Source organism: Mesoplodon densirostris, chromosome 12 (genome assembly GCF_025265405.1).
Source record: "Mesoplodon densirostris isolate mMesDen1 chromosome 12, mMesDen1 primary haplotype, whole genome shotgun sequence".
NCBI lineage: Eukaryota > Metazoa > Chordata > Mammalia > Artiodactyla > Ziphiidae > Mesoplodon > Mesoplodon densirostris.
In genome coordinates, this window is record NC_082672.1 from 7,979,599 (window position 1) to 7,996,834 (window position 17,236).

General features: G+C 41.1%; 1 protein-coding gene across 2 annotated transcripts in view; it reads right to left on the minus strand.

The window, feature by feature from the left end:
* SLC22A3 (solute carrier family 22 member 3) overlaps positions 1–17,236 on the minus strand; it is an 82,679-nt gene that overhangs the window by 30,799 nt on the left and 34,644 nt on the right. For both annotated transcript variants that reach the window (XM_060114603.1, XM_060114604.1), the window contains exons 3-5: positions 15,722–15,876; positions 13,896–14,064; positions 12,934–13,051 (exon numbers count right to left, since the gene is read on the minus strand). In XM_060114603.1, the coding sequence (XP_059970586.1) occupies positions 12,934–13,051; positions 13,896–14,064; positions 15,722–15,876 (442 nt within the window). The remainder of the gene's footprint in view (positions 1–12,933; positions 13,052–13,895; positions 14,065–15,721; positions 15,877–17,236) is intronic.

Here is a 17,236-nt window from a genome sequence, read left to right on the forward strand (position 1 = left end):
CATGGGCAAACAGGACATTCAATGGGTGTACACAGAAAGCAATCTGACATTATTTAGGGCACTAAACTTGCATGCATCCCAGGACCCGGTCGTTCCACCTCTAGGCATTATACTCCACGGGAAACCTCCCAAATGTCCAAAGGGGACATGTATGAGAAAAGGGAACCCTCCTACACTGTTGGTGGGAACATAAATTGATACAGCCACTATGGAGAACAGTATGGAGGTTCCTCAAAAACTAAAAATAGAGTTGCCATAAGATCCAGCAATCCCACTCCTGGGTATATATTCAGAAAAAACTCTAATTCAAAAAGATACATGCATCCCAATGTTCATAACAGCACTATTTACAATAGCCAAGACACGGAAGCAACCTAAATGTCCACTGACAGATGAATGGATAAAGAAGATGTGGTATATATATGCAATGGAATACTACTCAGCAGAAAAAAAGAATGAAATAATGTCATTTGCAGCAACATGGATGGACCTAGAGATGATCATACTAAGTGAAGTAAGTCAGACAGAGAAAGACAAATACCATATGCTATCACTTATATGTGGAATCTAAAATATGACACAAATAAACTTATCTACGAAACAGAAACAGACTCACAGACATAGAGAACAGAACTGTGGTTGCCAAGGGGCAGGGGTTAGGGGGGATGGGTTAGGAGTTTGGAACTAGCAGATGCAAACTATTATACAGAGAATGGATAAACAAAGAGGACATGTATGGAAACATTTATCAGGACGACTGGAGGCAGCCCAGGTTTGGAGGATGGAGATGTGAAATACAGCAGGAGGTACTGATGAAAACCACGCAGCACTTATGTGTGGGCAACACAGGGAGACCTTTAAAACATTGCTCCAGGGCTTCCCTAGTGGCACAGTGGTTGAGAGTCCACCTGCCAATTCAGGGGACACGGGTTCGTGCCCTGGTCCGGGAAGATCCCACATGCCGCGGAGCAGCTGGGCCCGTGAGCCATGGCCGCTGAGCCTGCGCGTCTGGAGCCTGTGGTCCGCAACGGGAGAGGCCACAGCAGTGAGAGGCCCGCGTACCGCAAAAACAAACAAACAAACAAACAAAAACACAAAAAAACATTGCTCCATGAAAAAGTAAGAAATGAAACAAGATCTAGAGCAGCACAATGCCATTTATGTCACCTAAACCCACACATACCACAAGCTCTGGTTTATAAGGACACATCAATAACAAAGGGCATAAATCAAGCACATTCAATTGGGGACCTGTTGAGGGCAGAGTGGGGAGAGTGGAGGAAGGGAAAATCAAATCAAACAAACATGAGAGGGGCCTGCACAGCCCAACGATGGCTGTAGCGCATGCAGAGACAGGCTTTACTCAACTCTGTGCTCAAAGAAAAATGACAGTCACCCAAACCACCTCCTACAGAGCTACTTAGAGGTCATCTTGGAACTTCCTCTGCTTTCAGTGCTTCTAGACTTGCCAACTATTCAAATTTTGCCTTACTTCTGCACCTCAGAAAGCCCTTAGTTTCATGTTTATTTACATGTATTGGGGAAAGCTGAGAAATTTTCCAAAGAAAGTCAAGTACAGCTGAACTGCTAAAAAAGCAGTTGACACGCACCCCAATAAGTATCGTAGTCCTTGGTGAGTTCTAGAATTTGCAAGCTTCTCCCTTCTCTGTTTCTTGATTTGCAAAATATTTTTCTGCATACAGTTACTTATTGTTCATTGGCATGTACTTTATTGTTCAGGCAGAACCATCTTTAGAGAGGGATGAGATGCTTTTAAGTACAAGCCACGAGTGGGTGGTACACACCATCCCTGGAATTCTTTTTTTTTTTTTTACAACTTTATTGGAGTATAATTGCTTCACAATGGTGTGTTAGTTTCTGCTTTATAACAAAGTGAACCAGTTATACACATACATCTGTTCCCATATCCCTTCCCTCTTGCGTCTCCCTCCCTCCCACCCTCCCTATCCCACCCCTCCAGGCGGTCACAAAGCACCGATCTGATCTCCCTGTGCTATATTACTCAGCCATCCCTGGAATTCTGACTCTGGAGGTTTTTGATGGTGAAGCCTGTTCAGTCTCATGGCTTCACTCTGGACCACAGTGATGTGTATTAATGTTATACTGCATTCACTCTCTACTCTAACTTTGAAATGTGACTTGTTTTATTATATTCCAACAAATACATAGGTGAGTTTCCATCCTTAACAGATGTACTAACTGAGATCCAATTAGGATACCCTTCTGTAGACAAGTGCCATCAAAATTAAAACACACTGATATGGTTTCCAAATTCTACACTTGAGATTTAAGCTGTTCTTCCACTTTAAATGAGAGGAAAAAATTATATTTAGCTATATTCAACTTATCTATATGATGAAACTGAGTATATTTGAATAGGTAAGGAACGATTAGAGAGGGGACCTGAAAACAGCTCAAAAAAGAAAGAAAGAAAACCAACCATACAGAATTAGAGAAAATGTAAGGCACCTTGAATGCACGTTGGGAGGCATTCTGGAAAGTGACTATTGCACAGAGGTTGTTTAAAACTAGATGTTTTGAACCTAGTGTTCTGTAACTATTTGCTGAGTAAATGGGTGAACAAATGAAGATGAATTCCTGCTGCGTTGTGTGTCAGTTTGTGGGACAACCTCATGTCAGTTACATTGAAATGGTTTTTCTAAACATGTGGTGACCAGATAAAATATTCCACGATTCAGTGTGCAAGGTGAAAAATATTTTCAATGCAGTAATTAATAATCAACTTGAACTTTACAGGCCGGTTGTTTTTAGACAACCAAGTGTACCATATAGTTTACAGAACTGTGGGAAGAACACTACATGGCATGGAGCCCATGTTTCACTCAATTGCCATCAAATCTGTCCCCTGCTAATTTTAGATCAGCCTGTATAAATACAGCATGTTAACGGTTATGAATTGCAGAGTGAATACTTGAATTGTCTTTGGTAAAATTTGTCCATGTCAGGTTTCAAAGAGAAGTATTTAAGCCTGGAGACTCCACTAGTGATAAACACATGGGGTAAGTACTTAATCTCTATCATTCTTGGTGTCATAGAAATAATCGTGCTGAGTATTCATTCAGTAAGCCTTCCTCAGTCTCCCTCAAGATCTAAACTGTTAGTGGTGTGTTGGCTCTGCAACATAAACAAGAAAGAACACAAGGATCCCCCTTTGAGAGACAGTAAGACAATTGTACACCAAGTTGCTCAACTCTCGCCACTTCAGAGGAAGAGCTTGTCCTTAAGGTCAGTGAAAGAGCAGAATATAATGAACTTGAGTTTATTTTATTGAATTCAAAAAAACTGAACGAATCTCGGAAGTTGTCAAGAATTCTGTTTATCAAGACTCTGTGGGGTCCTTCAGCTTTTTCTGAGAACTTCATATAACTTGAACTCTGAGAGCTCAGGGAACAGTTGTCCAACTGATGGACACAAATCCTATTTGTGCTTACTGATCAGTGACTCTTGTCCTAACTGAGTATGAGGACTTCTGGTTAATGTCAAAGAATTTAATGGTTGCCCACATGATAGGAATTGTGCTTTTAATTCTGTTCACTGAGACATCAACATAACACATATTTACTACGAACTTAATGTCTTTCAATTCATTAGTCATTATTCAACACAACGGCATCTACTTTCATCTGAAATAATAGTATATATTCATCCAAGATGTATTCATTCATTCTACAGACAAGACTTGGCTGCAAATGGTTTGTGGACTTTTGCAGTAACTTGATGGTCCCCAAGGATCTGTGGCCCCCTGGGACAGACTGCCACATGATTCTTCCATCGACTCTGGGGCTGAGGTCACAGATGCTGCGAGGCAGGAGTGTGTTAGCCGGAACATTCTTCTTTGGTCACCCTCAATGCCCATTCCTAGGGATGGTAACAAAGATCTGCTTTTCTAGCATAAGAGTGTCCTTGGTTCAGGCCATTTACCCCAACATTCCCCAAGTCCTTTTCCTGGGAAGGATATAAGGACTGCTTCACTCTTTAAAGCTTCCTTTATTCAGCCACCTTAAGAAAGGTACATTCACTATTTGAAGAAGGAAGGCTTCCTCTCGATCAGGTCCCCTTTCTGTACATTAAATTATACTTCCCTCCAATAGTGCCAGATTCAAAGAAAAATGAAAACAGCACAGACCCATATTATTTGTTCTAAACCAAGAAATCTAGCCATCCTGGATTGCATGGGCTTGGTCCCGTTCATACCTGTATCCACATGAAGAAGTGTTGCTATTGCAACACAACCTGGATGTTCTCCATCCAGCCATCTGTTAGATGGATCGTAATTTTTATTTTTTCCAGGGAAGGGAAGATTTAGCCCTTGAAAATCTAGCACCTGATACCTTTTATACCATCTACCTGGGGGGAACCTCTAGGGATGGAAGCAAATAGATCCCAGTGTGTTTTCTCTGTTATTATTTAGCACAATTTTCTCACGTTTACCTACATCAAAGGAGCATGTCTGTATACTCCAACGATCAACCTAGCCCTGGAGAACTGAAACAATTTCACCCAGGCTGCATCTCTTTTCTTAGGATTATTTCTTGAAAAAAGGCAGTTTTCCTAATGGACTGGAGATCTAGCAAGCAGCATTGTCATAGCAACAGCAGCTCTGGATTAGGAATAATGCCCGGGAATTCCTGCCAGGGAGTTGGATGTGCAGGGTTCTGGAAGTTGTAACCATCATGGCCTCCAAAGCACGGAACACTTTCACAAAGAGCTAGTATTTTCTCATTTATTCACAGTAGGGAAGCACAGCAATTTGGACTGCAGAGACTGCTTTTGCCAAAAACACAAGAGTGGGCCAAGTGGCACAGGAACAAAACACTGGAAGAAGCTGCTATCTTCCTCTCTCACACGATAGAATATGAAGGTTTCAAAGACGGTGTTAGAGGACCATTCTCTTGGCAAGTGTTCAAAAAGCAAGAGCAAAAGCAAACTCACTTTTTATTCTGTTAGAAAGACCCAGAATTAAAATAACTAAAGTAGGCGTTTTCACTATTCTCACAAAAAAGAGCAATCAATATTAACAGGATAAAATAAGCCTGTGCGGCTTATTCATTTTGTTTTATATTTTAATTAGCTTTAGTGTGTAATGCCACCAGGGCATGGGCTAGGCCAGAAAAAGGCAAATGCTTCTCTGCATCACCACAGGGGTGCTGGGGCTCAAACACGAGGGCTGTTGTTCTGAAGGGCAAGGATCAGCCTTTGAGATGGAAAAAGGGAGGAGTCCATTGTTCCCAGATCCTGTAACTAATGAATGAGGAGTTGACATGCCTCTAAATGTCACTATGTAGAGCTTGGAACTCCTCCCCTTGTGTCATAATCCAACACCATTTTGCCTAGGTGTTTGCTGGAATCTCAGCTTTAGGGAGAGCGGGCCAGGTGAATGCAAGTGCTTTGGCTCTGGGTCTGGACCAAGAATGTACATCAAGAGAGGCCAGTGGGGGGAGGGGACACCTGGGTCTCCTGTGGGCCAGCACTGCCGTCCCGTATGGGACCCCCCTGGAGGACGGGTTCTCAGCAGCCGCAGTCTCCAGAAAGATCAGGCAGCAGATATCAGCAGGGGCAACATCTAACTCTATGACAACAGATGAGCAAAGACATCAGCAGTGGGACCCCACTTTTGAAAGAAAGAACAGGCAGAAAGTATGCAGGGGGCCAGGGCCCCAGTCAAACAACCAGGGTTCAAGTCCAGATTAAGAACTATAGTAGAAACAGGGGATTGAGCAAGTTGTATACATGAAATATGTACAGCTTTCTGCATGTCAATCATACATTAATAAAGTGTGTGTTTTTTTTCAAAGGAATATCACTTCATGTTAGACCTTCAAAATAAAGGCTGTAAAATTTCTTTTTTTTTTTTAAAGGAATTAGGGATTGAGGAAGAAAGAGGAAGCCTGGCAGGCACCTGGGGGCCCCAGCAGCTTGCATCTGACGTCGGGAAATCCCAGGTCCCATCCTCTAGTCAGGCCAGGCATCCCACTGTCTTCTCATAGGGATCAGGGTCCCATTGGGCTGGGAGGGGCTTGTGAAGCCAGGAAATATACATCTTTGGTATTCTCCTCTAAGCATAGCTGGGAAGGTGAGGACTGACCTAGTCACAGGGTGACCAACTCACCCCCATTTGCCTGAGACTTTCTTTAGGTTTAGCTTTGAGACCAGTATCCTAGAAATCTTCCCACTCCTGGGCAAACAAGGACAACTGGTCACCCTACTGGTCACCATCTGAGTCCATTAGTTGTCCTGGGTTCTGTAGATCCAATTACTTGTTAGAAAGATGTCATCAGACACCAGGACTGACTGGTATCACTATATCTACATATATATTTATTTATATGTATGTAACACTGAGGCTGAGTACTTTTCTTTCACAGTTCTGATATATACTTCTCAAGCCTTAAGACCATGGCAAGAGCATATAGTCCAGTTATTTCAAGAGGGACTCTGGAAGGTCAGTTTCAGGGAAGGGGAGAGAAGGCCTGTCTCCCAGAGTTCCTCACTCAAAATGCTGCTCTTTGGGGAGCTGCCCTGAAAATCTGCCTTGCCCTCTCCAGGGCTGTAATCTCATTCTTTAAGAGATATGACACTTGGATTTCTAGCTCAATTAAAGCCATATGGTGCTCTGGATCATTCTCCCTCAAGATTTGTACAGGTGAAATGAGAGCCCACTGACCTGGAAGATTTTAGGCCAAATTTCCTTTAGTGGAAGAAACTTACTATTTCATCACCCAGCTCGGGAAAGGAACTCGCTCTGGATTCAACAGTCCTTCACTGCTGTTTTTATGGCTTTTTAAATGGTAGCATAAACATTTTCCCCTATTCATGCAATATTATCTTATATTCAAAAAGTTAAAGACATGGGAACTAATTAGAATTGAAACATAGCCCATTTATATAACTCAGGCTATTTCCAAAAATGGATTTAACTAGAGTACTATTAAATTATTTCTCAGCTCCAAAGGTCCATTTTATGTTTAGTATATGAAGTGTCCTGACATTTTTTTATGCATTCAAGAATATTCTAAATTAAAGCTAATGTGGTGGCATGCATGTTACAGTAATCATTTTAACATGTCATGTTAAGGATGACGGCTTTGCTGGTAGAACTGGAATCATTTATTCTGTGTGAAGTCAAAGAATGAAGATTTACTTCTGTTAAGGGAAAGTAATGTACAAGTTTAAGTTTCCAGAGACTTTTTTTCCCACCGTCTTTTACTATTTTCTAGACTCACACCTTTCCCACTCTTGACACGGTCACTGCTTGGGCCTAAATTACTTTCTCTGGATCTTTTGAAATGAATTCTATGGGAGAGTTTTTAAGTTTCAAGTCTGAGATAATAATTAAACACAAAAACTAACAAAGACAGCACAACTGGACGAAAATACCACACAACTCACATGGGCTTCATGACAGCCAGAATCATGGTGTGGTTTCTCTTTTGGAAGAACAAAACTTATGTTTATAAAAATCCCCTTTGGAAAGGAAATGTCAGAAACAGACATTCCCAAAGCTGGAAAGTCCCTCTCTGGAACAATATTGATGCTTCTGTGACGGTTCATTAAAATATAGGAAATATGGCAGCTATTAAGAGTTGGAAGTCTCTCTGGTAACTAAGGTAACCTAAAAATTAGCCTGACACTTTTTAATGAGGTTTTAATATATTCAATTTTGGAAATATATCAGAGTGGGATCATTGATATTGATGATGTTCCCTTTGCAATCAGAAAGCTCAAGTATCAGCTCTTGATGTCACCCAAACATGTTACCATGGGAACTGCCCATGAGTGTGTTTATGCATGAATGATTATCAGCATAACATCTACTACTGACATTTCAATAAACTGTGATTAGCTATGAACAATGAACTATATAAGCATATCATAAAAGTAAGGAAATTACCATCAAGCCTTACAGGTTTTTGAGTCAACAGAGCATAACAATATCACCAACAAATATGGACATATTCAGTTCGGTAGTATTAGAGCCTCTTTGTTAACTACAGTTGTAGCCTACTATTTTCCATGAGCATATCCCACATGAAGACAAGAGGGGGAGAGAGAGATCTTTAGGATAAGGGCCTTTAAAATCCTTTTTTAAAAAAATGAAACCAAAACTGCTTCCAGAGTTACTACCTGTGTAGTTGTATAATCCAGGTCAGTAAGTGACAAGGGCTATTTAATCAGGATATCAGTTGACTTTTGATAAATAATGCACTGTAACAAGCATAGTGGCATAAAAGAATAAGCATTCATTGAGCTCACACATCGGTGGGCTGGCTGGGAGACTGCTGACCTAGGTTTGGGGAGACTTTGCTAGAGCAGCTTTCCTCCAAATGTCTCTTAGCCTTCTATGTGGTCAGTAGGAGAACCTGGAAGTATTCTTCTCACAGTGCTGGCTGAAGCCCAGAGATCAAGCCCAAGCACATTTCATGACTCTACTGCATCACATCTGGTCACCTACCATTGGCCAAAGCAACCCGAACAGCCAAGCCCGAAGTCGTAGGGCAGGCCGTACACTTCAGCCATCATGAGACCAAAGCAGGTTACATTGCTCTGCCCTGCATCAGCGGAGCCAGGAAGTATCTTCATTCATTGGAAACGAGGGGGAAGATGGGACTCTTTCAAACAATAATCTAATCTACCACAATCCGGTGTCATCTAGATAGCAAAAAACGTGTTGGATCACCAAACCCTACTTTGGCAACTGAACCAGTACTATTACTATCAGCTACATGAGTTAGCTTTGGCTGCAAAAACAAACACCCTCAAATCTCTGTAGCTTACGGAGACACCTTTAGCAGACTGTAGTTTACAGGGGCAACAATGATTTCTTGGCCACATTCCATGTCTCAGCTGTAGGTCAGCTGCTATAGCTCTGTTCCTAGTTGAAACTCTTCTCATTGTGGACCCACGCTGAAGGAACAGCTCCAGTTTGGGATGTGCTGTTCTTGCACCCGAAGGAAAGGGCAAAAGAGCTGTCAGAAGCTCGTGATGCCTTTACAGCTTCTGCTCTGAACGGTACCCGCCCCCACCGCTTCTGCTTCTCGGACCTAAAATAGACCAGCACCTCTGGTGTCAGTGATGGAACAGGCTGGTGTTGGGAGGTGGCTGAAGCTATTGTGACGAGAGGAGGGTACAGCTGCCAGATCTCCTAGGGCTGCTTTGCTACCAAGCAGGTTCTTTCTAATTCATTCTAGCTTCACTGCAACCTAGGATGTGCACCCCTAGGAAGAGGTGGGAATTGGAGAGGTCTTGGGGGATGAGGTCATTTACATGGTAATGACTTCTTCCAAAAGTCAGGATTTACCAAAGAGAGGTTCCGTGAAAAGTGTAAGGAGAGCATTGCGCAACCAGCCTTGGGCATGGGTGCCTTGATGTTATCATATCCAGAGAGCAGGGATACCAGCTAAGGCAACGGAGGGTTTCTGAAGGTGTGAGGTGACTGCGTAACCATAAGGTTTCCTGGTGGTCCTACTGTTGACATGGGCAATAGTTCCTTGAGTTGCCAAAACAGGAGTAATTGATAGCATTACCCCCAAAACTATAATAGGATTCTGCCTTGGTGCTGGTGCTGGAGTTCAAGTCAAATGCCTGCACTACCTACCAGTATTTCTGAGTATTCAAAGAGGAATTTTGCACATAATCATGTTTCGTGGAAACATTAATATCTCTGAAATAGAAAACTATGGTTTGGCCTATAATTTGACTGAATTCAGCTATTAGCAAGGTGTTTTAAATGTCTTTACATTTTAAAATTCTTTCCCTTTTTAAAGACAATACTTTGCCTTTCTACTTAGGTGGTACAATTTTTAAAGGCTGGAGATGGACAGGGTCAGTTTGAAGACATTTATTTCAAAAACTGAAGCCCCCATTGAGAAGCAGGTGATTACAAGCATGAGACTGGAACTTACAAGACAAGCCTGGAAAATCTTGTCATGCTAATGAGCAAGGAAGCATTCAGAAACTACTAGAGCTGTGGCAGAGGGACTCAGGAACCAGCAAAGATGAGCCTCGTCTGTCCAAAGACGGGGGCAATTTGAGCATCAGTAGGATGATAACAATAACTGCAGAAGACTGAAACATACACAGTATGTATAAATCCAGGAGGTCATAATGAGGCTTAAAAAACCCATAGCCCACAATGCACTGATCACTTCGAGAATGCAGGCAACCAATTTGCTAATTTGAAAAGAAAGAATTATGCCTATATCCTGCCTTTCCTATAGGAACTGTATCTGAGAGTTATCTCAGTTGATGGGATAAGTTAGTCTTTATATAAGTATTCCAGTAACAGATGAAGAAATAATGACAAAATGTGAATATTGTCAATTTGCAATCTCTGATGAATGAATAAATACAGGCAATGATTATCAGTGGCAGTTAACATCACAAAAGAATAGAGAGGCACAGAGATACTAGGTGTCTCTTAATGGAAATGTACAAAGCCACTTATGAAGTAGTCTTGCCCAAAATGACAAACCTGAACTTGCTTAACTCTAGATCTAACTACTAATTTAGTTATATTTAGTTGTATTCCATCACAGGGAATACAAGACAGAGGGTCATGTTAAAGGATCTGAAGAGATGTAATCAGTGAAATTTAGACTTCAGAAGACTCAACAGAGAGAAAATGCCGTAGCATTCTCCACCAAAGTTGCTAGAAAAAGTTGCTAGAAAAAGAAAACCTATAGGTTAAAAAAGACCGAAGAGGCTTATCAACCTATCACAACACCTATCACTAGGATCCTACAGCTACAGTGGTAGCTAGGATCCTAGAGTAACTGAAGTCCTGGAGAAACGGAAGTCTGATCAAACCTGACTTTCAAATGGAGATCATCTAACTGCTCAAAACTAGAGTTCAAGTGTCTTGGAAGCCATGGGATCCATAGTTCCTGATCTTTTACAATCACAATGATGCAGAGCATTTAAGTACTTCCCTGCTGAAATGATCTCTATCTTGCTCATGAATTCGAAGCGGGTCAGTGGGTGTTGGACTGGACACTCATAGGATGTGGAATAGCAGCTATTTTGGGAATCATCCTCTGGCCTCTCAGCAACACTCATGATAACACACAATGTGCCTGGTTAACGCAGCATCTTCTTTCATAAGCAATCAGCACACACTATGTTTTCTATACTCTTAAAACCTTGATTTAGATCTTACACATGCTTAGCTCTGGGACTACATGCAATGTCTTCAGGATACTGATGATGAATAGCAAAAATACTCATTTGGCCATTAAAACTGAGTACAAAGTATCATTCATTTGATCCAGCTGTGCAGACCAATGGCTCGTGTGACCAGAGCAAGCTGAGAGGGCAGTGGGATATTATTTTCCCTAGAAGCACAGCTCAAATGTTCTCAGTCAAAGAATGACAAGGATCAACTAGTCTTCATGGTTAGAACAGATCACGTTTTATCTTTACCATATATTTTATGACCTGTAAACTTCAAGGTAAATCATTAATGTACTTCCAACAGTGACAGTTGGTCAGTTGAAACCTTTGTAAACACAGAGCCTACTGCTTGTCGCTTAATGTAAGAGTGAAAGAAGAAGGTAGAAATCCGAATATAACCGACCAGGTTCTGGGGAGCTAGGAAGCTGGGGAGTTGACAATACAACTCACAAACCCATTTTTATCAGAACGTTTCTAGCAAAACAAACTGAATGCTACAAAAGAAAACAATGTTAGCAATATTAATATTAAACATTTAAAAATTCCTCTTATGGACTTCCCTGGTGTTGCGGTGGTGGTTAAGAATCGGCCTGCCAATGCAGGGGACACAGGTTTGATCCCTGGTCTGGGAAGATCCCACATGTCACGGAGCAACTAAGCCCATGTGCCACAACTACTGAGCCTGCGCTCTAGAGCCCGCGAGCCACAACTACTGAGCCCACATGCCACAACTACTGAAGCCTGCGTGCCTAGAGCCCGTGCTCCACAACAAGAGAAGCCACCGCAATGAGAAGCCCGGGCACTGCAACAAGGAGTAGCCCTGCTCGCCGCAACTAGAGAAGCCCGTGCGCAGCAACGAAGACCGAACTCAGCCCAAAATAAATAAATTTTAAAAAATTATTATTAAATATTATTTTTATAATAATTCTCTGTTATTCTGCATTCACTTAGTCTTTGCAGCTAAAGCAAAAATCATATCTTTTTATATGTTATTCTCTAATTATTCAGGCATTGCTTCAAATACACGTATATGTCTTCGGCTGCATATCAAATGTTTGAAAAGACAAGAATGAGCTTTTAATACACCACCCCCTTTTCTCTTAATGCAGTGACACAGAGGCACCCAAAAAGCCTTTGCTGGAGGAAGGAAAGAAGGGAGGAAGGGAGGGAGGGAGGGAGGGAGGGCAGACTATTCAGCGTGTGTAAGTCTAAAGGTTGAAATATTACATTACTGCCCAAGCTCTGGTTGGCAGAGATAATACTTCCAAGACTAAATTTAAAGACAAATCTTTAGACTTAAATTGAATGTCAAGAAAAGATTTATAGTTTGTCCAATTAAGATGAATGAATGATGAATTACTATGGGGCCTATAGTAGTATAGGTAATAGTATAGTAAGTATATAATATAGTATAGTATATAATATAGTATAGTATATATAGTATATTAATATATACTATATATACTTATATATACTATATAAGTATAGTAATTCAAGTAACTTGGTTCAACTATTAAAATATGGACTAAATGACCAATTCACCTCAATTACAATGCTATTACAACTTTGCAATTATTTCTTCTTTAATACACCTTATGATTCTTCCCAAAGTTTTTTTAAAGTCAAAGTAAAAATTAGTCATATATTTGATAATATGTGCATAAGTGGCAAATTAATTCACCCACTTTAACAATACTTGTTACTAGTAATATGTAAGATTACCTCTGAGTAATTTGGCGAGAGATATTTCCCGTTGCATTTCGCAATGCTCCTCAGGATTTTTAATGCTTTATCTCCTTTCTTCCGAGTAGTCAGCCAGCGGGGAGATTCAGGAACCACCCTGGTGAGAAGAAGTCTTTTTTGAGTTATGCCTGCGAATCTCAAAACTTAAAAGTTTATGACTTGAATTGCTCTATCGAAATGGATCTTGCGATCAGATACATGTTTCAGAGATTCTGAGAGCTTAGAACTGGCTCTTTGAAACACAGATTATCTTTGCAAGTTTATAACGGATGGGAAAAAATGCTCACTTGATAATTGAATCATTGCTCATGATAAAAATAATCAATATTACATTGCTCTTGCAAGAAGGCTGTCTTAGAATATACAGTCCTCAATTACAAAGATGAAAAAAACTGGGATTTAATGAACATTTAGGGAAAGGTTAAGAACCCAATTTACGTAAACTGGTTTGCTCATATATTAAAATTAAATTAGAGGATGATTAAAGTATTTTCATTCTAATAAGAATAAAATGCATACACCTGTAGCTTTCTGACAACTTAATTTTCTGATTCTCTTAACATTTTCTTATTCCCCTGAGAATTCCTGAGTCACATTAATTTGCTTAATAAAACATACAGAGAAGCAAATCTTGTTCATTGGATTTAAACTGCATGTTGAAATACTGGCAGATATGGTTTGTTGCCTTGTAGTTTTCATAAAAATATTAAAAAATAATAAAACATAATTAATACTCTATTTTAAAGGTGTTTTTCAATTTTATTAATTTAATAGTAACTATTAGTCAAAAACCAATAAAAAAGCTCTAGAAATTCGCAAAGCCCATAGCCATTCTGGAGATGTTAGAAAATCTCGCCTTCATTTTCATGTTGGTTTGGAAGCACAGATTCTACATTTCTGTGGAATAAGAATAAATTTGATAATGACCAAAACCACATTACCAGTAATAAAGGAGGAAGAGGAAGTTAGGCAGTGTGATGGCTAGCTGGATCCCTTGCCAGTTGGGGATAAAGTAGGCAATTCCAGGGAGAATTATGATTCCAAGGGTGAAGAACATTTGAATCACTATTCCCACAATCCTCCTTTGTTTTGAACCTACTATTTCTGTCACTGAAGGAAAACAAACAGAGAGGTTAGGGAAGCTCAAGATCAGCTCCAAAACAAACAAACAAACAGAGACGTTACACCTGTGACATCCATCCATCAGCATCGCTAGAATACTATACAGGACTCTCAAAGATCCTGAAGGCACTGACCTGATGGGGATGTGCTTCCCAGACAGCTCAGGTCCCTTCCTCTCCCCCTCTTCTCTGCATTATCAACAAGCATGTGCCATCCCCCTACACACCCAGCCCAGCACCCTTCCGGGTATATAAAGAATATATGTATTGGTTTTAGGAAAGCTTAGATGATGACTATTTTGAAAAGTAGTTGTAATTATCAAAACATAAATATAATCAAGTGGCTAGGTTTTATCACAGTCTTTAAAGATTTGCATATTACAGTCTCTTTAGGTGATTCATCATGAACATTAGATTCTACAGATAAATTTTTCACTATCACAAGATAGTTTCTATCAAATGATAATTCTCTCCACGGTGCTGGACCTTTCATTTGTGTGATATTTCTTTTAAAATCACATGAGGAATTTTACTGCTGGCATCCTTTCCTCCCCTCCCCTCCCGCTGATCTGTTTCTATCTGTCCCTAATTCCATTCTGATCATCCTGGCGTATGTTACCTTATTGCTGCCCTAAGATCACAACTAGGAAAACTCACACAGACTGGCGTCTCCTTAAAAACGCTTCATGGTCCAAAGTTATCCCTTCTACTCCAGCCATCAACCGTCAGTCCCCCCCAGCTCTCTCTCTCCTTCCTCGCCCACAAAAAGATCTTCAAAGGGCCCCCAAAGTGGGCACCCCAAAGAGGGGTTGTCCAGCAGTAACAGAAGTGAGTGAAAGCCCACAGATCTGGGGTGATAATCAAAGAGGAGGTTTCACATTTCCCTGGTCACAGATCCACCACGACTTTGAGTGGGTGCCTATTCCAGACACTACTGGAAAGGTAGCAGCCAGGACCTTCCCCGGTAATAGGAGCAAAGAGAAGTTTTTCTTTCCTTCACACTCAGACGTCCAACTTTCTAGGTATGGAAGGTAGCAAAGGGTTACCAATGAACTTCTCATTTTCAGGTCATATCTCCTGCACGGCAAAAAAGTTCTCCACTTGTGCGGAAGGAATCGAATTAAGGAAATAATATTTGAGAGCACAGCAATGTTACCTCAAACTGTATCACAGATATACATGGAAAATGCTTTAAAAATGTTTCGAGGGGGAATTCACTGGTGGTCCAGCGGTTAGGACGCTGTGTTTTCACTGCTGAGGGCCTGGATTCAGTCCCTGGTCAGGCAACTAAGATCCCACAATCCACATGGCACAGCCAAAAAAAAAAAAAGTTTCGAGGAACTACTGAAGCTTTTCTAAAGATTAATCTCTAAGAAAACAAAGCAAGAAACTATGTGATAACAGTATGGCCGTGCTAGAAAGTGGTTCACCCCAGTATTTGGCGAGAGTCATATTTGGTTCCCAAAACAAGATGGAACTTTAATTTCTAAAGAGTCAGCATCTTGCCCCTGCATCCTCCTATTTGCAGAAATAACGTTGCAGCAATGAAGCCTCACCACACTCGCAGGAGGAAGGCTGACCAGCGGCACTTCTCACCCACCTAACCCTGGTTCTCAAACAGACGAGGAGGCATAGCCAGGTCTTACCAATCACGTAGCAAGTCATCCATGTTCCCTTTCCAAACACGCCTTGTAGGAAGCGGAAGACCACAAACACAGGGAAATTGGGTGCAAATGCCACCACAACACCAGCAACGCCAACACCGAAACAGGATATTAAGTAAATGACCATTCGGCCGTACCTTTTTGAGAAAGAGAAAGGATGAGGTTACCTTGAACGTTTTCTTCAACACAATGAGAAGACTCTCACTGGAAGTGTTGTTAAAGGAAGTTTAAGTGCAGAACTTGTGTCCTTTATAGGTTCATTATTACCACATCAAGGATTGCTGAAAATGCTACGCTTTGTTTTATAGCAAAGCCAGGGCAAATAAAAACATATGCCTCTGAAATGACATTACAAAATTTAAGGCATGGAATGCATCCTTTGGGAATGCAGTTTCCAAAGAGATGACCCTCTCCATCACAACGCCTCTCCATCACAACGTTCTTTTCCCATAGTCACTCCAGTGGCACAGCTTGGACACTTCCTAGCATTTCTGTGGGTGGGGTCAGAGGAGAAAGGGACAGAAAGAAGCTAAAATGGTCCTGACAGCCAGGAGGTCTGGCCTTCTGGCTCAACCACCCACCAGTCATGCGACTTTGGGTGAATTTCTTAAGCAATTCAAGACGCAGGTTTTGTTTGTTTGCTTGTGATTTTTTTTCTTTTATCTTTTCTACGGTGAGGTTGTAGAGACCAAACTGAGATGCGAATGTGAAAGCTCTTTACAAACTATCAAGTTCACAATAAATGTGATTTGTTCTTAAGTTTTGTGTTTTACTTTCACCATTTACGTAGCCATTATTAAAGCACTTAAGCAAAAGACACAGGTCACCGCAGGCAATATTCTGAGAGTCTGATGCTAAGGGGTTCAGTATAGCTGTGCCAGATTATTGGCTGGTGAAGCCCTGTCATCCATGACCTTTGAGAGATTTGATTCAAAGACATTTTCCATCAAATTCACACAGCATCTTGCTTCAGAGTGTAGACACAAGTAGTCTCGGTTTCCCTAGGTTTTTAAATTCACTCTCTGCCTTTCTCACTCTCCTCTCACAGATACATGACCTACTAAATTGCTTCTGTCTGTTCCTTCAAGAATATAAGAGACTGAAGGAGCTGAAAGACGGTCAGCCCCGAGGTGAGGCAGCATTATTCACGGCTCTGTCTTCTTCCCCAAAGGACCGGGTCACATCTGAGGACAGATGCTCAGCCCCTCCTGGAACACAGGTAGGAAAAGCCCCCTCCTTTAGTCACGTTACTTTAGTTGGAAGATACGTTGATTGGCTGTGAAAGAGAAACATGCCGAAGAAGCAAAACCTAATGCTTAAATTAGGGAGCGTAACAACAAAATGAAAGAAATACATATTGAAAATCTATAACTCAATTCCAAATGGCAGCCAGTTAGGAAAGAGAGGGTTGTGTGGGGAAAATTAAGGAAGGAAAAAGGAATTGAAAAGGCTTTAAGGAGAAACAGTAGGGAAGACACAGACGAAAGAGAGGGAAAG